This window comes from Bufo gargarizans, chromosome 4 (genome assembly GCF_014858855.1).
Source record: "Bufo gargarizans isolate SCDJY-AF-19 chromosome 4, ASM1485885v1, whole genome shotgun sequence".
Classification (NCBI taxonomy): Eukaryota; Metazoa; Chordata; class Amphibia; order Anura; family Bufonidae; genus Bufo; species Bufo gargarizans.
Window position 1 is genome coordinate 521,945,157 of NC_058083.1, and position 24,245 is coordinate 521,969,401.

The window sequence follows — 24,245 nt, forward strand, 5'->3', positions numbered from 1 at the left end:
CGTGGCCTTTGTGCAGTGCAGTCCCGTTAAGGCTTCGTCCACATTTCCGTTTTTTTACTGACATCTGCTGTCTGCCTGGTTGCGAAGACGTGCACTACTTTGATCCGTGATGCGGACCAGGCATGCCCATAGAAGTCTATAGGACCGTGAAAATCACTGAAGAATGATAGGAGATTCTTTGGAAATTAATTTTCAGTTGAGCGTCAGTGAATTATGAATGACACACGGATGGTAAAAACGGACGCATGGACGAACCACGGACATGAAACACTGACACGGAAATGTGTATGAGGCCTAAAGTGGATTGGATTAAGCTACAGTACCAAGCATGGCCACTATATGGCTTACGCCGCAGCCACTTTAGGGTACTTTCACACTAGCGTTTTTGTTTTCCGGTATGGAGTTCCGTCCTAGGGGCTCAATACCGGAAAAAAACTGATCAGTTTTATCCCCCATGCATTCTGAATGGAGAGCAATCCGTTCAGGATGCATCAGTTCAGTCCCTCTTACGTTTCTTTTGGCCGGAGAAAATACCGCAGCATGCTGCAGTTTTCTCTCCGGCCACAAATCCTGACCACTTGGCGGAATGCCGGATCCGGCATTCATTTCCATTGAAATGCATTAATCCGACCCCAAGTGTTCCGGCAAAATGGATCTGGTTTTGCGGTCTGCGCATGCGCAGACCTTTAAAAATGATAAAAAAATAAATACCGGATCAGTTTTTCCGAAAGACAATTGGACAGACTGATCTGGTATTGCAATGCATTTGTGAGACGGATCCGCATCCGAATCAGTCTCACAAATGCATTCCGTTTGCGTCCAGATTGCCGGATCCGGCAGGCAGTTCCGGCGACGGAACTGCCTGCCGGAATCTTCTGTCGCAAGTGTGAAAGTACCCTTAGCTGATCAGCAGGGGTGTCGGACTTTTTTGCGGACCCATTGAAATAAATGGGTCCTGCATCCTATCCGCAAAAAAAATTAAAAACTGAACGGAAACCAGCAACGTTAGTGTGCATGAGGCCTAAGGAAAGACGCTCTAGTATTGACTGACTAGAGCGAGCGTGCCAGAGAGAGGACAGCCTTTCTAGAATGTAAAGAAACTGAGAATGCTGGTCGGATTAACGTGCAGATATCTCACGTTTCAGCCCCTTGCAGACGAGTTACCTCGAGTGACTTCCCATTTGCTTCATGGAAAATCTGCAAAATATGAGGAAATGCACATTCCTGGTGGCGTTGGGAAATCTGACATTCCCAGCTCAGTATATCACTCTGCGGGTCTGCCTTCTATGTATCTGTATAATGTCCACCGCTTATCTGATCAGTCTTTTGGCAGAGATGAGGGTAGATTATTTTTTTTATTAGTTTATATAGCGCCTGTATATTCTGCAGCATAGTACGCGGGATATCGTCACTTACATCGGTTCCTGACACCACCGGAGCTCACGATCTAAATTTCGAATTAACCTACATCAGCATGCATTGATGGCATGCCCTTAGGATATGCTGCAAATATCAGATAGGTGCGGGACCCACCTCTGGGACCTGCTGCTATCCCCAGAGTCCCATAGGTGTGAATGCAGAGCTCACTGCGCGTGCGCGGCCACTTCTCCATTCACCACTATAGGATTGCTGGTAATAGCTGGACCATCGCTCAACTATTTTCACAACTCCTGTTGAACTGAACATAATGTGTTTGACATTGATGCCATATCCTAGCGATATACCATCAATGTCTGGGGTGGAAATACCCCTTTAAGCAGCTGCTTGCATGCAAAACATGCCTGGCTTTTACCAGTCTGTCTGAAACTGCGCCAAATTGCACTAAAGACTCACATCTGTGGGGCTTTCGGACGCTTCCCGACTGCACTTTGGTCTTGCCATGGCGACTACGTGTGTCTTGTCAGTGATCTGATTTAAAGGGAGTCTGTCATCAGCATTTCAGCAGGGAAAGGATGGGCGGGCTGAGGGTAGGAAGGGGCGGCGGGACGCAATGAAAAGGCTGAGCAAGCAGGGCACCTAAGAGAGTAACGCCGCCCCTGGGCACTTGCGAGCCCTCATTTGCATATCTTATAAAGATCGTTTTTGATGGTTTTATAAGTCCACGATTGATGCCAGAGGTAACGTTTTTATTAACTGTAAGCATGCTAGGGAGCTGTGGGAAGGGTTAAAAAAGTGAAATGCTGATGACAGACTCCCTTTAAGTCTTCCTCAGCAGTCTGACGTTTACCTCTCTGCTCTGTAAATGTTCCGAAATCTCAATCAGAAAAAAAAAAAATATTTTTAGAAACTGATGACACAGGGGAAAAGGAGAGGGAGGAAGGGGATGAAGCTGCAGCATCTATGCCTGTGCGCTGTGGGAGGGGGGGAGAGAGAAGCGGATTAAAGGGTAGCGGCCTGCAGGGATTTGTGCACACAACTGTATGTTCAGTCCGCATCTGATCCACGTTTTTTTGGGACGTTCATTTTTTTTTTTTTTCAGGGGTGCAAAAGATGCAGACATCACCTCGTGTGCTGTCCTCATCCATATGTCTGTTCCGATAGAGTACAAAAAAATAAATAAAAATTGTCGGCATACTTGCGGCCAGGATTATTTTTTTTTACTGTTTTGTGTATACAGCGCCTGTGCAGACCTATGTGTTGCCAGGGTTACAGGCTGCAGAATTCTGTGGTCTGACCCTGTATTCCTGTCTTACGCCATCATCCTTTCCCCCTCAGCTAATCAGCGGCACAGGAGGGGAAGGTGCCTACTGCGCCAGATTTACCATACCGTACTCCAGGAGAGCAGGGTGTGGCAGCATTGATGGCTTATTAGGGTGTCACCCAGCTTTCCCAGAAACTGATAGAACTAAGCAGGGGGACTGCTCAGGGGATAAAGCCTTGGTAGAGCTCGGTCCTGGAATGATTACAGCTCTGGTGCTGTGCATGTGATTAGTGCGGCTGCTCGGGGTAGGCGGATTACAGGCTGGCCCGCCTCGCTCACCTCACTGGTGACCGGCTCGTGAGACCTCTGACAATCTGCACGTCTAGGCACAGGAGCCCGGGAGATTTATAGGCGCCTCCAGGTGACTCTGCTGGAGGAGGAGAAGAGGCTCTGGCTGTGTAAGTCCTGTGCTGGTGGCACATCTTCATTCTACTTTTAAAGGATAGCAACCCTCAGTGTGTGAGCACTGGTGGGCGAAGTAGTTTTCTAATTGTTTATAGGTAATTATTTTGTGGTATTGTATGCGTCCACAGGCTGGTTGAGAAGAGTCATAAAATGTTCCAGATTTGGGCTAAGGATGCCAGCCATGGGGGGGGGGGGCTGACAGCTGAGACTCCCGCAGTCCTGAGATTGGGGGTCCCCTGTGTAAAGGGAGCCGGACGTGCGCATGTCAGTCTACTGCTCCATTCACTTCTATCGGACTGAAGGACTGACTTATGCCAAGGATTCACTTCTCAGGATTGTAGGGGGTCCCAGCGGCCCCATTTATCATCTCTCCTACAGGTAGGTGATAAATGCTGATCTTGGCAAGACCTTTTCAAAGGGTTGTATCATCTCGGGCTTTGATGGAGATAGAGGTGGGTCCCACCTATGAGACCTGCACCTATCTATCTCAGACACACCCCAGAAATGAAGTTGTCCCCCCCCCCCCCTCCTAGAAATTAATGGGGAGCGCATCCGGCAAGCACGACCCCTTGCTCCATTAACTTCTATGGGACTGCCGGAGATGGCCGAGCCAGTGCTTCACTTTTTTCAGCAGTCCCATAGAGATGACTGGAGGGTGGATGCGAGGCTGTTCACCGCTCACTTTTGGGTTCCCGTTTTGGAGATGGGTGCAGGTCCCACCCACATCCTAGCGATATGCCACCAAATGTCTTGAGATTAGACAACCCGACAAAGATGATGTCTACGATATTGGGGCAAATTGGTCATACCACTTGCACCATGTTGGATACATTTTGGCAGTTTGCACTGTTTTTGCCATTGGTTAAAATTAAGCATCTTGAGACGGTGTTGGTGCACGGTGGGAGATTTATCAGTAGGGTTGTAGGACACACGGTAATATAAGTTATCGAAAACAGTAGAAGCTGTGCAAAATGCATCCATAGTGCTCAATCGGCAGCCCTCCAGCTGTTGCAAAACTACAACTCCCAGCATGCATGGACAGGCTACAGCTATTAGGGCATGCTGGGAGTTGTAGTTTTGCAGCAGCTGGAGGGCCGCTGGTTGAGCATCCCTGATCGTAGACCTGTGTGAAATGTGGCGCAGCTGTGGGATCACTTACGACTTCATTTATGCCCCCTGCCCGTATAGTCACCTCTGTGTGCTGGGCAGAGGCTAGCGCCCTGCTTCTCTGTACTCGCCCTTTTAGTTGGAAGGAGGGAATTTTACTAAGGAAAAGTCTCTGACGTCAGAACTGATTATCTGAAGCGTGCACCTCGTGTGTTTCGCCTCCGTGTAATCAGAAGTAAAAGCCGTCTCTATGCTCAGATGTGGTACAAAGAAAACCTGTGTACCCCGATTATGTAATAGGGAACATTTTCAGGAGCTTTTTTTTTTAAAAGGATATTCCAGTTTTTTGATACCGGACTGATCAGCACTGAGGTCTCCATCTTGGCCAGTGATGTCCCATCCTATTGGACAAATGGCCTTTGGGCCTCTCGAATCTCCTTTGTGACTGGGGCTGAGCTGCAATACAAAGGACAGCCACTATATGATGTATGGCGCTGTGCTTGGTAAGAGGCAGCAGTGCTAATCAATGTGCTGCGACTCCCTTTAAACTGCTGCCCCTCTGTTCACCAAGCACAGCGCCATCCACTGTACAGTGGCTATGCCTGGTATCGCAGCTCAGCCCCATTCACTTCAGTGGGGTGGAGCTGCGCCTAGGCCTTGTCTGATGGCCTAGACCAGCTGTTATGAAACTACAATTCCCAGCATGCTCTCTTCATTTCTATGTGAATTCTTTGAAGAGCAGGGCAAGTATGCATGCTGGGAGTTGTAGTTTCACAACAGCTGGAGTGCTGGAGGTTGTCTACCCCTGCTAGGCAAAGCTACAAGTAGGCCGCGGCGCTACTGCAAGCTCCAATGCCTTCTCAAACATCCCAGGCTGATGAATCTTGGAAAACCATTGTCATTCTGGTCGTTTGCAGTTACCACTAGGGGGAGCTCACTACATACTATGTTATTATTGGGTTCTGTGTATCCCCTGTATGCAGTAAGTTCCTGAGCTCCCTCTAGTGGTGGCAGCAGGTAGATAGAATGCTATGATTTGAATTTATTTTGTATGCAGAGGATTTGGAGCTTTGTATAAACCCTTCCCCCACCAGAACTCCATCTGCTATATAGATTTATTAGGCAATTAATCCACAACAGTTTGGACCTATTTAGATAAAACAAGTGGCCGCTCCTTATAAGGCTGGGTTTTTGCCTGTAGTGACTCATCTTGTGATCTTATTATGTGTTTTCTCTCCGATCAGAACGTTGTTTTCCTCGGCTTCGCCTTTTTATGCTGCAATGTTTCCTTAGCGCGGCGTCAGCCCTCTGATCAGTTCAGCCGATCGTTTCATTGGGTTTGGGGGTCCAATAATACCTGGCAAAACAACCATAAGGAGGTCCACCCTGACCCAAGTGACCCGGGGGCGGATGGCTCAGTTTGACTTTCCGTTGTCGCCCATTTTAGTCTGGCAGGCGCCTGTGACTTCCACGTGATATTGTCCGCGCCTCTTTTTAATGCTCCCGCACGATTCTAAATCGCTGGTTTTGCGTCACTAGTATTAAAAATTAGTTTGGGATTTTTGCAGTTTTCGCTCTCATGTGGATGCTCTCTTTGCAGGTGTAGGACGCTGTGAGCAGCCATCATGGCGGCAGACACCATCATGCTGATGAGAGGCCTGGCTAAGCTCGGTAAGGCGGTGCTAGAGGTGCAGAAGGGTCAGCTGAAGCAGGCGACGCTGGCTAAAGATGCTGTCAACATGGCAAGGAGCGTGCAGGTGATGGCCGAGGAACGATTCAGCGCCGTCATGGGGGGATTCCAGGTAAGTCGCTATTACTAGAATATACTTTGAACCTTGCATTAGCACGGTGATTCTCTACAATGCATATTTAAAGTGGATCTTCAGGCTCCTCCCCCCCCAGCAGAGTTGCAGTGTAAAGCATGGTGGAGCTCCATACAACATGAGGTGGTGCTTGTCATGTTTTATGCAATATACCTTAACCCTTTCCCGCATTGTCATATACATGTACATCAGAGGAAGGGTCCTGGGCGATCACCGCAGCCGGTTGACAGCCGGGTCCCTGCGGCAGTCGCTGGGATCAGAGTCCACAGAGTCGCACGGTTGTGTGGTGATGCATGAGCAAGGATGTATCTCCATGCTTTCCAGCTGTTGCAAAACCACAATTCCCCCACCTGCAACTGCCAGGGAATGCTGGGAGTTGTAGTTGTGCAACAGATTGCTTATCAGTAACCAATAAGTATTGTAGTACGAGTTCAGCGAGTCATTGATCTTGATCTGCTGTTTCATTTCAGGAATTTGGGAAGCAGCAGGAGAACCTCTCTGGGGAGGGGATGGACAGCTTTGATGGCCCGGCCTCGGAGATTGCCGGCATGGAGTACTCGCCCTCTTCCAGCCGCACTCCTGATGAGACCGGTATTCCCAGTGCGAGCAGCAACTTTACCAGCCGTGGGCAAGAAACAGTTTCCTTCCGTCCAGACCCCGCCGGGAACAATGGGGTGTTATTTGGGAACTCTAGAGACAATGCGGGACCTTTTGCAGTTGCTGGACAGAAAAGGGCTTTTCACCAGGATCATTCTTCTGTCAGTGGGCTTACAGCGGAGGACCTCGATAAAGCCAGGGAGGCCAAGTCCACCCCAAAACACAAGCCTCATAAACAAATGGTATATAACTTGTTTTTCCTTCTTTTCTTTATTTTTATTTTCTTTATTTTTTATTTTTTTTCTTCCCCCTTTCATGCTGCTGTGGTAGTGTCTGTTTTCACTGTAATGTTGGCATTTTATTCATGAATCAGCTTGTTCCAGAACCCTCTTTGTTGTTGGGGGTCCTACAGTTGGCCCTTCACCAGCCAACCACCTGTTCCCTTTCCTCTGGATAGGAAGTACATTTAAAGGGGTTCTCCAGACTTTTCTGGAATTCACAAAAGTCTTCAGGCCCTGTGAAGATAAGGGCGTTTGCTCTGTACCCATCCCTCGGTCCGCCTACAACGCTGCTGTCTCCACTGCACTCATGTTGGCTACGGGCTCTTCTGCTCGGGTCCTGATTGTGCATGTTCCTGAGTTGTCTTGTTCAGCTGCATTTACATCATACAACAGGAAAAGAAAAAAAAATATCCGCTAGCACCCGAGCGCAGTGGAGACAGCTGCAACTGAGCGGTAAGTACAAAGGTACTGCCCTTGCAAAATCTCTTCCACAGGATCTGAAGACTCTGAGATTTTCAGAAAAGTCTGAAGAACTTCTTTAGATCTTGGACCAACCCCTTTAATGACAAGGCCTAAACAATTGTGTCAATAATCTTGGATTTTTATTTATTTTTTTGAAACTTGGCGCTTGCAAAAACTAAATTTTGTTTTGAAACTATAGCTCTTATGCCAACTGACCCTAAAATAAGTTTTGAAAATGGGTTTCCTGCTTTGATATATAATAGGGATAGTTTTACGTGACCGTGGCAACTATCGTTGGCATTTTTTTTCTTTCTATCTTGATATAAAATGATTAAAATAAATCCTAATTTTAATAAGAAATTCCATTTTTGTTTTAGTGTGCTTTCAGAGATAGAAAAAAAAATTATATATATATATTATATAATTTTTTTATTTTTTTTTCTATGTCCTGTCGTTCTCTCCCCTGCACCCTAAGCCTATTGCTGAGCGCTGTTGGTACGAGCTGCTGCCTGTGTGTAAAGGCCTGTGTTGTGCCAGGCAGATTACCAGCTCTGGAAGCCTGATGACTCGGGGAAAAGTGCTGTGGACACATGTGCCTTCTTGCACGTCGCTGTGCCACATCATTTATGTCTGCAGTGATGAACACTGTGTGAAAACTGCTGAAAGATGTGATTCAGCTTCCTGAAATAGTGCAAGTCTCTTGGAAGTTTCCATCCTGGTTAATACAGGCTTCTCATCACCCACTGATCTTTTATACCAGGCTTTCAGGAGGTTTTCTATTAAAAAATTACTTATTAATGTATCCCCTGTCTAATTCTGACCCCTACTCTTTTGGGGGAGGAGAGACATTGGCAAGTATTACATAGACCTGTAGTGTAGTCCAGAGGTGCACGATCTACTATGTACACAGTGACTGCACCAGCAGAATAGTGAGTGCAGCTCTGGAGTATAATACAGGATGTAACTCAGGATCAGTACAGGATAAGTAATGTAATGTATGTACACAGTGACTGCACCAGCAGAATAGTAAGTGCAGCTCTGGAGTATAATACAGGATGTAACTCAGGATCAGTACAGGATAAGTAATGTATGTACACAGTGACTCCACCAGCAGAATAGTGAGTGCAGCTCTGGAGTATAATACAGGATGTAACTCAGGATCAGTACAGGATAAGTAATGTAATGTATGTGCACAGTGACTCCACCAGCAGAATAGTGAGTGCAGCTCTGGAGTATAATACAGGATGTAACTCAGGATCAGTACAGGATAAGTAATGTAATGTATGTACACAGTGACTGCACCAGCAGAATAGTAAGTGCAGCTCTGGAGTATAATACAGGATGTAACTCAGGATCAGTACAGGATAAGTAATGTATGTACACAGTGACTCCACCAGCAGAATAGTGAGTGCAGCTCTGGAGTATAATACAGGATGTAACTCAGGATCAGTACAGGATAAGTAATGTAATGTATGTACACAGTGACTGCACCAGCAGAATAGTGAGTGCAGCTCTGGAGTATAATACAGGATGTAACTCAGGATCAGTACAGGATAAGTAATGTAATGTATGTACACAGTGACTGCACCAGCAGAATAGTGAGTGCAGCTCTGGAGTATAATACAGGATGTAACTCAGGATAAGTAATGTATGTACAGATGTGTGTATAATATTCCTTATGTTATCTTGACTTCTTTTTCTTCACTATAGTTGAGCAGTTGTCAGAGTTTAGATAAGAGTTCAGAGGTCAGATGTTCAGTTTTCAGAACCAAAGTCCTGTATATTTTGGCCCAGGTACAAGATGACAGGAATGCAGAGAGGAGAGGTTGACATCTCGGTGCAGTTATTGACTTTACTTCTGCTTCAAAGAAATTCCCCGTCATTTATTTTTAGAAGAATGATAATTAGTGACGTGACGACACAATGTGACCCGTACCGGGCTGCGCGTCACTTCTGTCCGGTGTCTGGCAGGCTGGTTGTCGTCTGCTGTGCGCCCGTCCCTTCTTAGATTAAGGTCATAAGAACCGCTATGTCTCAGATACTTGATTCTTCAACGTAGCGGGTCTCCATATGCCTAGGACAGACCGGGCAGTTACATGACCATCTAGTGCCAGGGATGGCCAACCTGCGGCCCTCCAGCTGTTGTAAAACTAAAATTCCCACTATGCCCTGCTGTAGGCAGTCTTTGCATGCTGGGAGTTGTGGTTTTGCAACAGCTGGAGAGCCGCAGGTTGGCCATCCCTGGTCTAGACGGTAGATAGGCTGCAGTATACTTCCTAGGGCAGCCAGTCACACTGGGATGGCAGCTTTAGCTGTGACTGGAGAGTAAAATGTTTCACCTTTGATCAGTAGGGGTAGTTAAGGGTTAAACTTCCTCCCCTTCTGTGATGTGTGTACAGACTGCGCAACCGGCACGTGATGCCTTTTCTGTTGGTTCGGATTGTAGTTTGCACCAGTTACCCCTGTTCTAACCTTGGAGTCACCTGTGATTTTCCCACGTCGTCCTGACTAAGGGCAGGAGGTGGTGCGAATAAGTGGCCGATTTGTGAGACAAAAAAGAGAGACTCTTACTAATCATTTAAAGGGAAACTCATATTTTTTTATTTGTTACTTTATTAGAGCTAGGCATATATACCTGAGTTAGTCTGTCAATGATTGTCAAAAGATATGTAATTACCTTATAATAACACCCCTGTCCCTTTCCACTGCTCCCTTAAGACAGTTTCTATGACTTGTCTGTCTCCGGCTAGGAAGGAGGGGGGGGGGGGGGGGCGGTCCTTCACACTGCATGCCTGCATTAGGCTTCAGAGTGAGGAGGCGTGTCTCTCTTAGTAATCCAATCTGATTGGCTGGCAGGGAGCTGCTGGCTACAGCAAGTATGTATGGGAAGTGAGGGAAAGCAGTTTTGGCCTCGGAGAACTGGCAGAGGAGCCATCTTGAGAAGGTCCTCATATTGTAAATGTTTAAACAGCCATAACTAAGGGAAAAACTCAAGGAAAACGGTGGTATGTGAAGAAACTAAAGATTGCTTTATGCATATGCTAAAATTATATATATTTTTTAAAATGAAAATATGACAGTTACCCTTTTAAAGGAGAAGTCTGCTTGTGGTCAATTGTTTGCCCGGACTTGGGCTGCCCCCTTCCATCCAGTGACCTGCTTTTTGCTGGGGGGATCCACCTGAAGCTGTCCCCTGCAGAGGAAAGTCAAGCCGTTTAATCGCAGCAGCTGTGACTCGTAGGGAATCGGTCCTGATGTCAGACCGGACTGCATGTCTGCCTCTAGGACTGTCCACACAGGACGTAAATTGCCACGTACAAATCCTAAGCAGATCCGGGATAAAATCCTTATGAATTACCTTGTATCCTAAAACTGCGACACAGCGCCCTGGGAAGACGCAGACTGGATCGTAGTAGATTAGGGCTCAAGTGAGCGTTAAAACCAATCCATTTATTTTAGTACATCCCCCCCCCGATGGATATTCAGACGCAACGAGGTTGAACGTTCCTTCTTCCTTTTGATGAAATCCTGTTTGTTTTTCAGCTCAGTGAACGAGCGCGTGAGAGGAAAGTGCCGGTGACACGGATCGGGAGATTGGCAAACTTCGGAGGTACTGCGATTCAGATGCAGCCGAGCGGTTTTATTCAACTGCAGGAGATAAGAGGAGCGGCGGCGGAGAAGGACTCCGTGCATTATCACTCTATCTGGGGCGCGAAAGCGAGCGTGGAGACTGCACTTTTAAAAGGGATTGTCTCGCGTCGGGAAATGGCATTTACTACGTGACAAAGTTAATACACGGAATACTACTAATGTATTGTGATTCTCCATATTGCATCCTTTGCTGGCTGGATTCATTTCCCCCCCCCCCCCATCACATTATTCACTTCTTGTTTCCATGGTTATGCCCACCCTGCAATCCAGCAGCGGTGGACGTGTTTGCACATTATAGGAAAAAGCTGATAGTTCTGCATTTTTTTTTTTTTTCCTATAGGGTGCAAGCACGACCACCGCTGCTGGATTGCAGGGTGGTCGTAACCATGGAAACGAGTGTATGATGTGATGGGGGAAAAATGAATCCAGCCAGCAAAGGATGCAATATGGAGAATCACAATACATTAGTAGTATTCCGTGTATTAACTTTGTCACGTAGTAAATGCCATTTTCTGATGTTGCACAACCCTTTAACTATTGATTTGGAGGCTGTGTGACACCTCCTGTGTTGTGCCTCCTCAGACTCGCGTGTCATTTGTAGAACTTCTGATCTAAAGTCCTGTTTGTTTCCCGAAATTGGGGAAGTTTCAGCCAGTTGTAACTGGCAGTGTGTACATGGCAGTAGTTCAATTTTTATTTTATTTTTTGTGGCAGAGGCAGTACTCAATAGGATGATGGCAGGGGTACAATACACTTCAGTACAGAAGTATTGCAGTGTATTGTAAATCTATTTTAAGCAAGTTCCACAGTAGGACTGAAAAATATTGAAATAAAAACCCCATAGACTATATCTGTTAAAAAATGATTGTCGCTATTAAAATATCAGAGTATTTATGGGGAATGCACCGAAGAAAAATCTTTGTCAGAATTTTTGTGCCAAGGGGCCAAGAACCACATGCGCAGGAGACACTATGTGCTTCAACTGTACCTGCCATGACAGTGGTAAACAGTTCGTTACAGTGTATCAGTGCAGGTAGATCAACCTGGAATGTACTGATTGTCTATACAGGATATTGTTACAAGCTGTGAGACGTGTTAGGCCTCTAGAGGGTTTTCAGCTTCCCAATGTAAACAAGAACGTTTCCATTCACTGAAAGCAAGCAGACATCTTAAATGGTGAATACTATAATAGTTGCAAACACCTTTTGTGTTTTAACGTGATCATCTGATCATTTTGTCCCACCTGTAAAGGTCATTGCTGGTGATTTGTGGGTTATGGTCTAAGCGGCCTATAAGACACAATAGGGCTCTGTCGGTGGGTAATGTGGACTGACGGCGATGCAGCGCCTCTGATAATACAGGCTCAGCTACTAATTATAGGGGGGATGAGAGGCCTAAAATAGTTCTGTGCTCAGACAAGCGCTCAAGAGAACATGTGCTCTAAATAGTGGAGAGAAGTGACTGTGTCTGGGGGACGGGTGCTGGGATGTCATTTGTATGACTGCGTTATTAATATAGGAAATGGTTACACTGCGCTGACCTACCTGTCAGGTCTCTGAGCACCGTAGAGCGGGAGGGGGTCGGCGCTTAGGTATGTAATGTATTATGGTTTTAGTATTTTAATGTAGGAAGCTGTTTAAATGCTGGTTGGGCTCATAAAGGGAGGGTCTAAGATCTGCTTCTGCCGCCCATCCATGGAGGGTGCCTGAGAGTCCTACTTTACCCACCCATGCATAGTGTCCGAGTCCTGCTCCTCTGTGTGTACAAACTGATGGAGAAAAAGCTGTCAATCACTTGTGTGTGTACCTGGGGAAGCAGGACTCAAATGCTTTCTTAGGCCTCATGCACACCGCCGTTGTGTGTTTTGCGGTCCGCAAACCGTGCATCCGCAAAGCACGCCTATATATATATATATATATATATATATATATATATATATATATATATATATATATATATATATATATATAATAATTTTTTTTTTTTGCGGACCACTCGCCGGCTTTCTTGGTGGAGGAAAGCAGGAATTTCAGACTTCTACTATTTTGGGTGTGTGTGCAGAAGCAGGACCCGCAGGCTATTGCTATGGGGGGGGGGGGGGGGGAGAAGAACTCACAGGCTTCCTGATAGCAGTTAAACGGCTTAAAGGGAACCTGTCACCGGGATTTTGTGCATAGAGCTGGGGACATGGGCTGCTAGATGGCCGCTAGCACATCCGCAATACCCAGTCCCCATAGCTCTCTGCGCTTTTATTGTGTAAAAAAACAGTTTTGATTGATATGCAAATTACCTGATATGAGTCCTGTATCCGGAGATGAGTCAAGCGGAAAGGAGCCCAGCACCGCCCCACGTCCTCCGAATCTCCTCCTCGCTGGCTGACGTCACAGAGCTGGAGCGCCGAAATCTCGCGATGCGCGAGCTAGCGCATGCGCAGTGTCGGCATCATGTTCATTCCCTGTGCTGGCATCAGCACAGGGAACGAACTACGCATGCGCTAGCTCGCGCATCGCGAGATTTCGGCGCTCCAGCTCTGTGACGCCAGCAAGGAGGACGCGGGGCGGTGCTGGGCTCCTTTCCGCTTGACTCATCTCGCGCTACAGGACTTATATCAGGTAATTTGCATATCGATCAAAACTGTTTTTTAACACAATAAAAGCGCAGAGAGCTATGGGACCTGGGTACTGCGGATGTGCTAGCGGCCATCTAGCAGCCCATGTCCCCAGCTCTATGCGCAAAATCATGGTGACAGGTTCCCTTTAAATGGAAATGCTTAATAAGATCATAGAAAACGACATATCTGAGCTCTGCCCCTCCTCTTCCCGATACTAATCACAGACCAAGGCCTCGCTCCTCCTTGTGTAAATGTACTTATTTGTATTTCCCTTTTGTCCAGGGCTGGCAGTTGGTCTGGGCATCGGAGCTCTTGCAGAAGTAGCAAAGAAAAGCTTAAGTCCGAAAAATGAAAACGATGGTGAGTGAGCTGCCCACAATATGGCGGTGTCTTCTTTGCTAATGTAATGTCTGTTGGGCTGCATAATTAAATTCCTTTCTCATGCTGCATGCTTCCATCTTCTGGCATTCACCCCCTGCTGGCCTGATTTTCTTCTTTTTTTTTTTTTGCCAGTTTTCTGGTGTAAAAAAAAAAGTTGCAAAAACTGTTTGCCGTTTTTGAAACGCCACTTCTGCAGAAATTTTTGTGCAAGTGGTGCTTCTCCGCTTCTTTTGCTACTTTCTCCAAAAGGGGGCGAGCCAGTGGGCCCACCACATTTATCTATTGTGCCAAAAGAGAGAAAATCTACCTATTTAGGCCTCATGCACACGACCGTTTTTTTTTTTTTTTTTTAAGGTCCGCAAAAACGGGGTCCGTAGGTCCGTGATCCGTGACCATTTTTTCGTCCGTGCGTCTTCCTTGTTTTTTGGAGGATCCACGGACATGAAAAATGAAAAAAAATATCTAAGTCAAGTTTGCCATTGAAATGATAGGAAAAAACGTACACTGATCACGGACGCGGATGACAATCTTGTGTGCATCCGTGATTTTTCACGGACCCATTGACTTGAATGGGTCCTTGAACCGTTGGCCGTGAAAAAAATAGGACAGGTCATATTTTTTTCACGGCCAGGAAACACGGATCACTGATGCGGCTGCCAAACGGTGCATTTTCCGATTTTTCCCACGGACCCATTGAAAGTCAATGGGTCCGTGAAAAAAAAGAACAGCGGCCACGGATGCACACAACGGTTGTGTGCATGAGGCCTTATGCACACGGGACGGCTAGCGGTTCGCCTAATTTATGACGAGGCATACATGTCTTTATAAATTGGGCGCAGCATCCAGCCATGCACAGGGTCATCATAGACCGGCATGCGTCGCCGGTCTGTGATAAATGAAAGCCCTGCGTGTTCTGCCGTGGGACAGTATGACATCTCCACTGTTGGGGCACACTAAGTCATAGTCATCAAAATCTTGCATGCAGCTTGGGGTGTGACTGGAGTTTAAGACCTATGCAACTGATCTTGCAGCCTTAGGCCTAGTTCACACTTCAGTGATTTTCATCAGAGATTGTGGAGCCTTCACACACAGATTAGGTATAATGTAAAGATTTGCAGCTAATTTTGGCTCGGTCACTGATGGAAATCAATGACCAAATTACTAGAGTGTGAACTAGGCCTTATGTGTAAAGCAGGAAGGTGCTAAACGTTGGATCTCTGGGGGTCTCACTGCTCTGACCACAGTGATCATGAGTCCGGTCGCGGAATGTCTGTCCACCTCTCCGTTCACTTCTATGGACCCCATAGCAGCGAAAGGATCGGTGGACCGACATTTAGTTCTCCATCGTTACGTTCGGACTCTACAGCTCTTCATTAGTGGCTTGTCCTACTGACCCCCCCAGAATCCGCCATTCATCTTAATCTCTTGCCGTGGACCCTCCCTCGCTGCACCCCCGGATGTAAACATGAAAAAATGTGTTTACCCGTCCACGGTGCTGAATGACGTGGAGGCGTTCTGTGCACACCACCACCTTGCTGCAATGTGCGGCATGCTTCACCCAGAGAAATTTCAATATCCTATTTCGTTAATTGATCTGTTTTGGCCGGTGGAGAGGGGAGGGGGGGGGGGTGGGTGACTACTACTTCACCCACTACTTTACATTTAAGATCTTCAAGTCTCCTTTAAGCTCTTAATGGGCTCACACGCTGGACCGGGGGTCGGACAGCTGGGGATGTCTGCAGCTTTGCACTTGTTCGGAGAGCAGGTGGTGCTCTGGTTACACACCTTGTATATGGAATTCTCCTGTGGGATGATCCACGTTGGGGATGAATCAGTTTTGCTCCAATTTCCAATCAGGAAAAGTTTCCCTCTTTCTTCTTTCCATCTGGGACCACGACCGCCTCATGATGTTTCTTTTGACTTGGAGAAAGTCGCATGTAGCTGCAGCATATGGAGGTCCCACTCTGTCTCTTTGCTTTCCAGCAGCATCATGCAAGTTTTTCATGCCGCAGCTTTGCATTGAAAGCTTGTATGGTGGCCACAGGACTCGAGATGTCCACGTGTCAGCTGCTGAACATGACTGTCCTAGGAGAGAAGAATGCAAATGAATGGAGGAAAATTGCACCCGTCTACTGCACCCATATGCTCAGATTTCATAGACTGTTATCGGATCTTGCAGCATGAGCTGGATCCAGCAACAGAAATCTGTTTGTCTCTGTGATGGACAACGGATACACTGGCACCTCTCAACTGCTTCTGGCTGTTTTCTGCCAAGGGCAGTGCCCAGGAATGTGCCCTCTGCGGGTGTAGGCCTGGCTTATTGTTTATTGTGAGTTTATTGGATTCTTGCTGAGTAAACTCAATGATTTGATAACTACGTCCTCGCTTGCCTGGCAGGTCAGGTAGACCTGGGGGGCAGTGTGATCATTTAAACCTTCCATAACTGTCTCGTTTAAAGGGGTTCTGTCACTTCAGGGAATGGCGTTCATCATGTAGAGAAAGTTAATACAGGGCATTTCCTAATGTATTTTCATTGTCCATATTGCTTCCTTTGCTGGCTGGATTCATTTTTCCATCACATTATACACTGCTCATTATCCAGGGGTCACCATGCAGGGTGGCAGGGATGGGATCTGCTGCGCTTGCATGCTTTATATGTGCTGCTACGGTCCTGGGCACCAGAGAGACCAGTGCTTTTTCCTGTAGTGTGCAAGCACGACCACCGCTGGTGCATTGCAGGGTGGTCGTAACCCCCTGGATACGAGCAGTGTATAATGTAATGGAAAAATGAATCCAGCCAACAAAGGAAGCAATATGGGCAATCGCCTTATCTACATGATAAATGCTATTTGCTGAGGTGAGACAACCTCTTGAATGACGCACTAGTGGGGAATTTGGTGAAAATGAATATAACTAGAATACGCCATCACGTCATGATTGATGGAGTCTGAGAGCCAGAACCCCACAAATCCTAAGAATATCGGGGCCTATGTTTCCACAGTGGAATTTACTGCATCTTTTACACCTTGTGTGGTCAAACCATTATTGTGTACGGCAATCCAGTGTGAATATAATCATATTTTTGTCTTCTGTGCATGTATGTGTTGATTTCAATTATTTTTTATTTATTTTTTTAAATTTCAGGTAAAAAATCTGTCATGGAATCCAGCCCCTTCTTATCGGAAGCCAATGCGGAGAGGATCGTGAGGACCTTGTGCAAGGTCCGTGGTGCTGCCCTGAAACTCGGCCAGATGTTAAGTATTCAAGGTAATGTCCCCCATGGAGATGATATCACACCCTGCACACATGGCCTTTTATCGGCCGCAGAGTCAGAGCGGTCTGGGATGGGATGTGCAATTCAAGGGAACCTAGCACCATGTCTTGTAGGGCTAGCTCAGCTGAATGTATTGATATTTTTCACTTAGTGATCCGTTGCTTCATTCTGCAGCGAAAGTGCTTTCAATCCACATGGAAATGAGCAGTTAAGTGCACTAAGGGTGGGCCCTAGCCAGTCTGTGCACCCTTGCCTCTCCTGCTTCCGGGCCCTAGCCAGTCTGTGCACCCTTGCCTCTCCTGCTTCCGGGCCCTAGCCAGTCTGTGCACCCTTGCCTCTCCTGCTTCCGGGCCCTAGCCAGTCTGTGCACCCTTGCCTCTCCTGCTTCCGGGCCCTAGCCAGTCTGTGCACCCTTGCCTCTCCTGCTGGTGGGCCCTAGCCAGTCTGTGCACCCTTGCCTCTCCTGCTGGTGGGCCCTAGCCAGTCTGTGCACCCTTGCCTCTCCTGCTGGTGGGCCCTAGCCAGGCTGTGCACCCTTGCTGCTCCTGCTGGTGGGCCCTAGCCAGGCTGTGCACCCTTGCCTCTCCTGCTGGTGGGCCCTAGCCAGTCTGTGCACCCTTGCCTCTCCTGCTGGTGGGCCCTAGCCAGTCTGTGCACCCTTGCCGCTCCTGCTGGTGGGCCCTAGCCAGTCTGTGCACCCTTGCCGCTCCTGCTGGTGGGCCCCTAGCCAGTCTGTGCACCCTTGCCTCTCCTGCTTCCTCACCAGCCTTTCTCTCTCCTTGATGACCAGGTGAGTGGACGGTGCAGGAACCTACTGCCCTACATGGCATGGTGCCTGGCTTACCAGGGAATTTGCTCGTCATAGGTTCCCTTTCAGAATGGCATTGGAGAGGAAAATTGTGGTGCACCAGTCACTCGCACTGTTGTGCTAGAACAGGCATGCTCCACCTGTAGCCCTCCAGCTGTTGCAAAACTACAACTCCCAGCATTCTTGGACAGCCTTCAGCTATCAACCTACAGCAGGGCATTGTGGGAGTTGTAGTTTTACAACAGCTGGAGGGCCGCAGGTTGAGCATCCCTGTGCTAGAATAATATAGCATGGCTGTTCCCACATCTGTCCACAGGGCATATGGGGTATTTCTGCTCAGCCCTATTCACCTCAAAGGAGTTGCACAACCCATGGACATGGAAGAACGTAGCCATGTATTTATAGTAATGTACATTGTGTGGCAGGCAAAATGTGTGAGACCTAATGGTATGCTCATAGATTTTCGGACACCTGACACACGCAGCCCAGTGTACAGCTGTTTATCTATATGCCGCAGTGATGGCTAACCTACGACTCCCAGCGTGCTCCATTCATTTTTGTGGAGTTCTTAGAACAGCCTAGCAAGTGTACATCTTGGGAGTTGTAGTTTTACCACAGCTGGAGTGCCGGAGGTTAGCTATCACAGCTATGGCATACTGATCTAATACTCTTTGAACCCCTTCTCATATTACATCAGTGTCCCACGGGCACTGCGACCTTCCATTGAAACTGCAGGGATCAGAGAAAACTCTGATCCTGGCATTTGACCACATCACTTCCGCGATCCGCGGCATTGTACAGGGAGGAAACCTCTTGTAGCCGTGATCGTTATGGCTGCCATTACTATGGAGACGAGGTGGGATTGACTGTCTGTATTCTGTGCAGGTGCCTGTTCATAATTATTATAAAAAATACACTAATATTAAATACGTTAAATTTGTCTCAAAAATAAAATGAATACTAATTTAGTGTTCATTTAAATACTAAAATGAACACTAATAATGCATTTGTAACACAAAACTTGACGTGTAGAAATGACATGTTCAAAAAAAAACAGAACCCTGTATTGCTGCATGTATGCAATTAAAAATCCAAAAATTGTGGTGGCCATGAAGAGGTTAAGGTCTCAGTACAGGTCCGAATATATGTGTGAGCCCCTTTGTTCCAATGATCAAAATGGGCTGGGGCACTGCTAAAGTAATGCCTCGGTGAACGGGTACACTGAATTTACAAAAATTACCTTTGTGTTTTTATATAATTTTATTCTTGCTTTAATAAATTTTTATATATTTATTTATTTATTTATTTTATTTTTTCTGATCTCTACTGGTCAAGAGCCTTATGACCTTATCACACAGCGCGGAGTCGCCTAATCGGTGGAAAAACACCCATCAGCATAATTAATTTGGGAACTGTAAATCTTTTTTCCGAGGCTGCCGGTGTGAGGCCCTTAATCCGTGCAGAATGTTCCGCTCCTGTGATTGCCACCCCCCCCCCCCCCCCCACACATTCTCCGCAGTCAATCTTGTAGCGTTTCCAATTGCAAAAATTACCTTATCACATGATATATTGTAACATCGCAAGACAGCAAGGATAGGAAACGACTGGTGTCGCCTAATGTGGGGGATCTGATTGGGAAGCAGTGTGAACCTTCCTTTGTTGCCACAGCAATCGCAGTGCGTTTCTTGAAGAGGTTGTCACAATTTAAATGTTTTAAAATTTGGCATGGAAAAAAAAATTGTTTACTAATTTACCTTCTGTTACAAAAATGCTCCAGTTCTGAGATTTTATTTTTATTTTTTTCCCTTTTATAATGTATACGTCCACCTACTGAGTGGTCGCACATGCTCAATTCCATCGTTTTATTTCAACCAGCCGTCTCTCCTGTTAGATGCTATGACAGTCACAGGGAGAGTGCTGCTGCAGAAAGGGCACACCTACAGAGCTGTGATGGGGAGAGCGCTGCAGCGGAAAGGACACGCCCCCCTGAGCTCCTAGCTTGCAGAGAATATAGCAGAGCAATGAATGGGGGAGATTTTTGTATTTTTACATTAATCTGGGTATAACCATTTTAGAGGACTCCTCCAGATGCTGTCCTTAGTCTTTGTTCTCCATACTGATTGTTATCGAAGGAAGATAAGTTAGCTACTTCCTAGGGGAGGCCATTTGGTCACATTTCACCCCTTACAGACACAGATGCAGTCATGTATGTCTAGTCAGAGACGGCAGGAGGGTTCTCTCGCGTGTGACTGCTAAAGGGGAGGAGTCGCTGGGTGACCATGTTGACGGATCAGCTCCATAAGATTTAATGTGACTGACACTCCGGCACAGGACGTAGCTATGGGAAACACTGCAGCACAGCATGGTTCCCATGGCTGGGGGTATGCTGCAATAGAAACATTATAAAGTTATCAATTATGGCCTGAAATCAGTAGTTGTGTAAGTTCAGAGATGGAGCTGTGATCTGGACCCCCAAAACTGTTACTGCAGACTCATACATGCGGAGTGCATTCATCCGAAGGAGATTCTGGTCTCCTTAAGAAGGGGGTGTCTTGTTTCCGGACACTTACAGATCAGCACATTACGCTAGAGCTCACGGCCTCCTGGGGTGCAGCTGCTGCGGGTGAAGACAACTGTTGTAAATTCCAGAGCCCGGCTCCTGTTATCGAAATCCCCTCGTCTGCTTGCCGCACTCTTTGTTCTTCGGAGGAACGCTCTGCTCCAGTGCCTGCTTTCCGTCTTATCACCTCTCAGACTACTTCTAACGTCAACCCTCCCAGCAGCAGAGGTGCACGGTGACCCGAAATCTGCCCCACCTAACCAGATCGAAAAGAATAGACAGGATATGTGTATAATGGGACCTGACCGCTGCTGGACTATCAGATTTTCTGAATTATAGACCTCTTTAGGCACAAAATAATGTGCTGATACTGTTATACATGAATAATGTTCTTTATAAAACCACAGCATATCTGGAGAGGCTGACTGGACGAATAGGGCCCTTGTTACTCTTTGTTATTGTTTTTTTTGGTCTCCACATCCTAAAATCGGGTATGCTTTTGCAGCAGCTTCCAGACATTGAGTACTGCTGCTTAGTTGACTTGTCACCTGTGCACTCAGGTCATTCTCAATTTGATTTCTATGCACTGATTCTGGTCATCAAAAGTCAGTCTCGCCAAGAGGAGTGAGACTTGCACCATTTTTTGGACACGTTCTAAGGAATGATGGTTTGTTAATATCTCGGGTTCCTTGAGTGGCTGCCGGATGCCACACATGAGTCTAAAACTCTCTAATCTGGGTGCTTTGTGTGTCCTTGCCGGTCCCAGAATATCCAGGTTCTCTTGTACCGGCCTGTCCTCCTCCTTCGTAGACCCGGCTCAGGACGTTTCCGCTATCGGCAGCTTGGTGTGCACTATATACATACACGCTGGGGGCACAGACAGACCCTTGGGTACCACGCTGGGCACTGGCCTCCTCCCGAGTGAGACGCAGAGGCTGCTCGTCTTCAGCTCGTGTGGTTAGTTGCCCAACAATGGTGGTGACCGTCCCATCGTATTTCCAGCCGCAGCACGTCGTGAGGCAATGCCGTGTTCTGCAGCTGTCGTCTGTGGAGGCGCCGGCCGCCAAAGATGATCCTGAGGAAATCCCAAGTGCTGAAATCCTTTTTCGTATGGAGAGAAACATTTTCAACATGCCGGCAGCATCCCGACCCAGAAATGCAAATATCAAGAGTTAATTCGGATATTTTTTTTTCCCCACCATGTTTATATTTTATTATTAGTTGGTTTGTATTTCATTAAAAAATATTAAATTTTTTTATACTTTTCTTTTTTTAAATAGACATACAGTATCTTATTGACTTCTACCCTGTGCACATTTATGGTGCTTAGGTGCATGAACGGTATTGGGTTTAAAGCTCCAGCAAGAAGACGAGAGCTGTTTATTACCAGTTCTGCATTCTCCTTTGCTCTGTGTATGGCCATCCGGCTTCCTCTATCGGAACCGCCGGTCACATGATCGCCTGGTCTCTCTGAAAGAGCAGAGCTGCAAGGTCCCACAGTGTAACTGGAGCTCCTATGGATGCCCCAGTTACAGTGGAAAAGTGCAGAATACAAATAAAACCTGTTATATCAAATAAGAAAAATCCCACGCCAACCAAAACAGTCGCCCTGTTCACTGGAAACTCCGCTCTAATGGATCCGGCTGGGCTCCTTTGGCGAGAAGTACAGCTCCTTGGGCTCTTTTTTTAAAATCATTTTATTGTTTATAAAAACCTGTTTTTCGGGTCTAAAAGAGGAGGAATTTGGCCATAAAGCTATATTTGGACGTGACATTCGGAGAGCTACAGTCGGGTAAAAACAGGCTGTGGTGGTCAGTCTCCCCCATGTGCTCGCGGTTCACTGCTGTGAGACTTCAACAATATTCGGCTACTTTCTGAACTCCCATAGCGGTGAATGGAGGGTGGCTGGGCCTGCGCGGTGCGCTCTCCTTCACATCAGAGGCCCCGTTCTTGAGATGGGAGCGGGTCCCAGAGGTGGGACCCCCACCCATCTGACATTTGTGGCATATCCTAGTGATAAGTCACAAATGTTCAGGTGGCAGTACGCCTTTAAAGGGATAGAAAAACAATATTACTAATTGAAAACAGATGTATTTAGTGTCCATATTAATTCTACATTTCAGTCAGAAATGTCAATTCTGTAATATAAGTAAATAAAAATCTACCTCTCCTATCTTTTAGAATGAGGGCTCCCTGACCCCGGTTCTGCTCGGGGAGGAGGCTGAATGGCCCTGAGTGGATCTGTCCATACATTGCTATGGCAGCGACCACCTCTCCATTCATTGTCCGTCTGGTCCCTGTGGTTTTATAATGTGGTCTTCTTTGTCTCTGTACAGATGATGCCTTTATCAATCCGCAGCTGCAGAAGATCTTTGAAAGGGTGCGGCAGAGCGCCGATTTCATGCCCTTCAAGCAAGTGATGGTGAGTCTGTTCAGAAGTAGCTATCTTCTTGGAAAATGTACGCTAAAAAAAGACGTCCACGCAGGACTGAGAGCGCAATGTGTGGCCATGATGAGCGCTATGAGTCAGAGGGAAGAGTGAGTAAGTCACTGCTCCCGCTCGGGCCTCCATATATAATGTGGTCGGCCATTTATGTAATACCACGTATCTACTGTAGAGAAAATGTACAACCAACCTCCTGCAACATCGGTCATATGCTTCATCCTACAACCCTTAAAGGGTTAATAATCTGTAGTGACCTTGTCAACAGAAAACCTTAACCGCCGACCTGGGGCCCAACTGGAGGGACAAGATGGAGTTCTTCGAAGAACGACCATTTGCCGCCGCATCCATCGGACAGGTCCACCTGGCTCGCCTAAAAGATGGGAGAGAAGTCGCCATGAAAATCCAGGTCCGTTTTGCTGTTCTGTGCTTTCTGTACCATTTTTTTTAAAGGGGTTTTCCTGGCGTTCAGTATTGATGACCCATCCTCCAGGGTAGGTAATCATTATCTAATAGATGGGGGTCCGACTCCCAGAATCGCTGCCGATCAGCTGTTTGAGGGGGCTGTGTCCTCTTTCAAGACCACTAAAATCACATTCTTCAGTCACATGACCTATGTGCAGGGCCGGCCTCAGCACCCGGCATACCCGGGCCCACTGTGCTGCTATGAGCAGGGGAGCTTCGGTGATTTCATTCACTAACCGTGGCCCCAGGGGTGTAGCTATTGGGTAAGCCACTGCTTTGGGCCCTGAGGGCAGAAGGGGCCCGGGAGCGGTAGCAGGGCCGCAGCATCAGACTGGAGCAAGTCAGCATCAACAGCATGCAGAGGCTGGCTGCTGCTGTCCCCTTACGAGCTCCTGAGCTGTGGAGCTTCAGACACTCCCCCTCTACAGAGGACGTGCTGCCCGAGGAGGAGAGAGCAGAGAAGTGTGAAGAGTCTGTGAAGGAGTCTGCACTGTGACTGTCTCTTCTCTGTGGTACAGGGGGAAATCGGGGAACTCTTCGAGCTGCTTTTGGATGCTGTAGTAGACCAGCAGCTTCATGCTATCTGGTCACTGTATGGCGGTGCTATCCGGTCACTGTATGGCGATAACTGTATCCCCTTCCCTGCCCACGCCACCTTTTTTTTTTTTTAGACCTG

General features: G+C 47.1%; 1 protein-coding gene across 2 annotated transcripts in view; it reads left to right on the forward strand.

Moving 5' to 3' along the window:
* COQ8A (coenzyme Q8A) overlaps positions 1-24,245 on the forward strand; it is a 37,202-nt gene that overhangs the window by 6,957 nt on the left and 6,000 nt on the right. Inside the window, exons 1-8 of one of the 2 annotated variants that reach the window (XM_044289122.1) lie at positions 2,992-3,099; positions 5,814-6,015; positions 6,507-6,875; positions 10,920-10,986; positions 13,921-13,998; positions 17,164-17,286; positions 22,998-23,083; positions 23,373-23,513. In XM_044289122.1, coding sequence (XP_044145057.1) covers positions 5,839-6,015; positions 6,507-6,875; positions 10,920-10,986; positions 13,921-13,998; positions 17,164-17,286; positions 22,998-23,083; positions 23,373-23,513 — 1,041 coding nt within the window. In that variant the 5' untranslated portion in view covers positions 2,992-3,099; positions 5,814-5,838. Of the gene's footprint in view, positions 1-2,991; positions 3,100-5,813; positions 6,016-6,506; positions 6,876-10,919; positions 10,987-13,920; positions 13,999-17,163; positions 17,287-22,997; positions 23,084-23,372; positions 23,514-24,245 lie in introns of those variants that run through there. The other variant, XM_044289124.1, reaches the window with a different exon arrangement.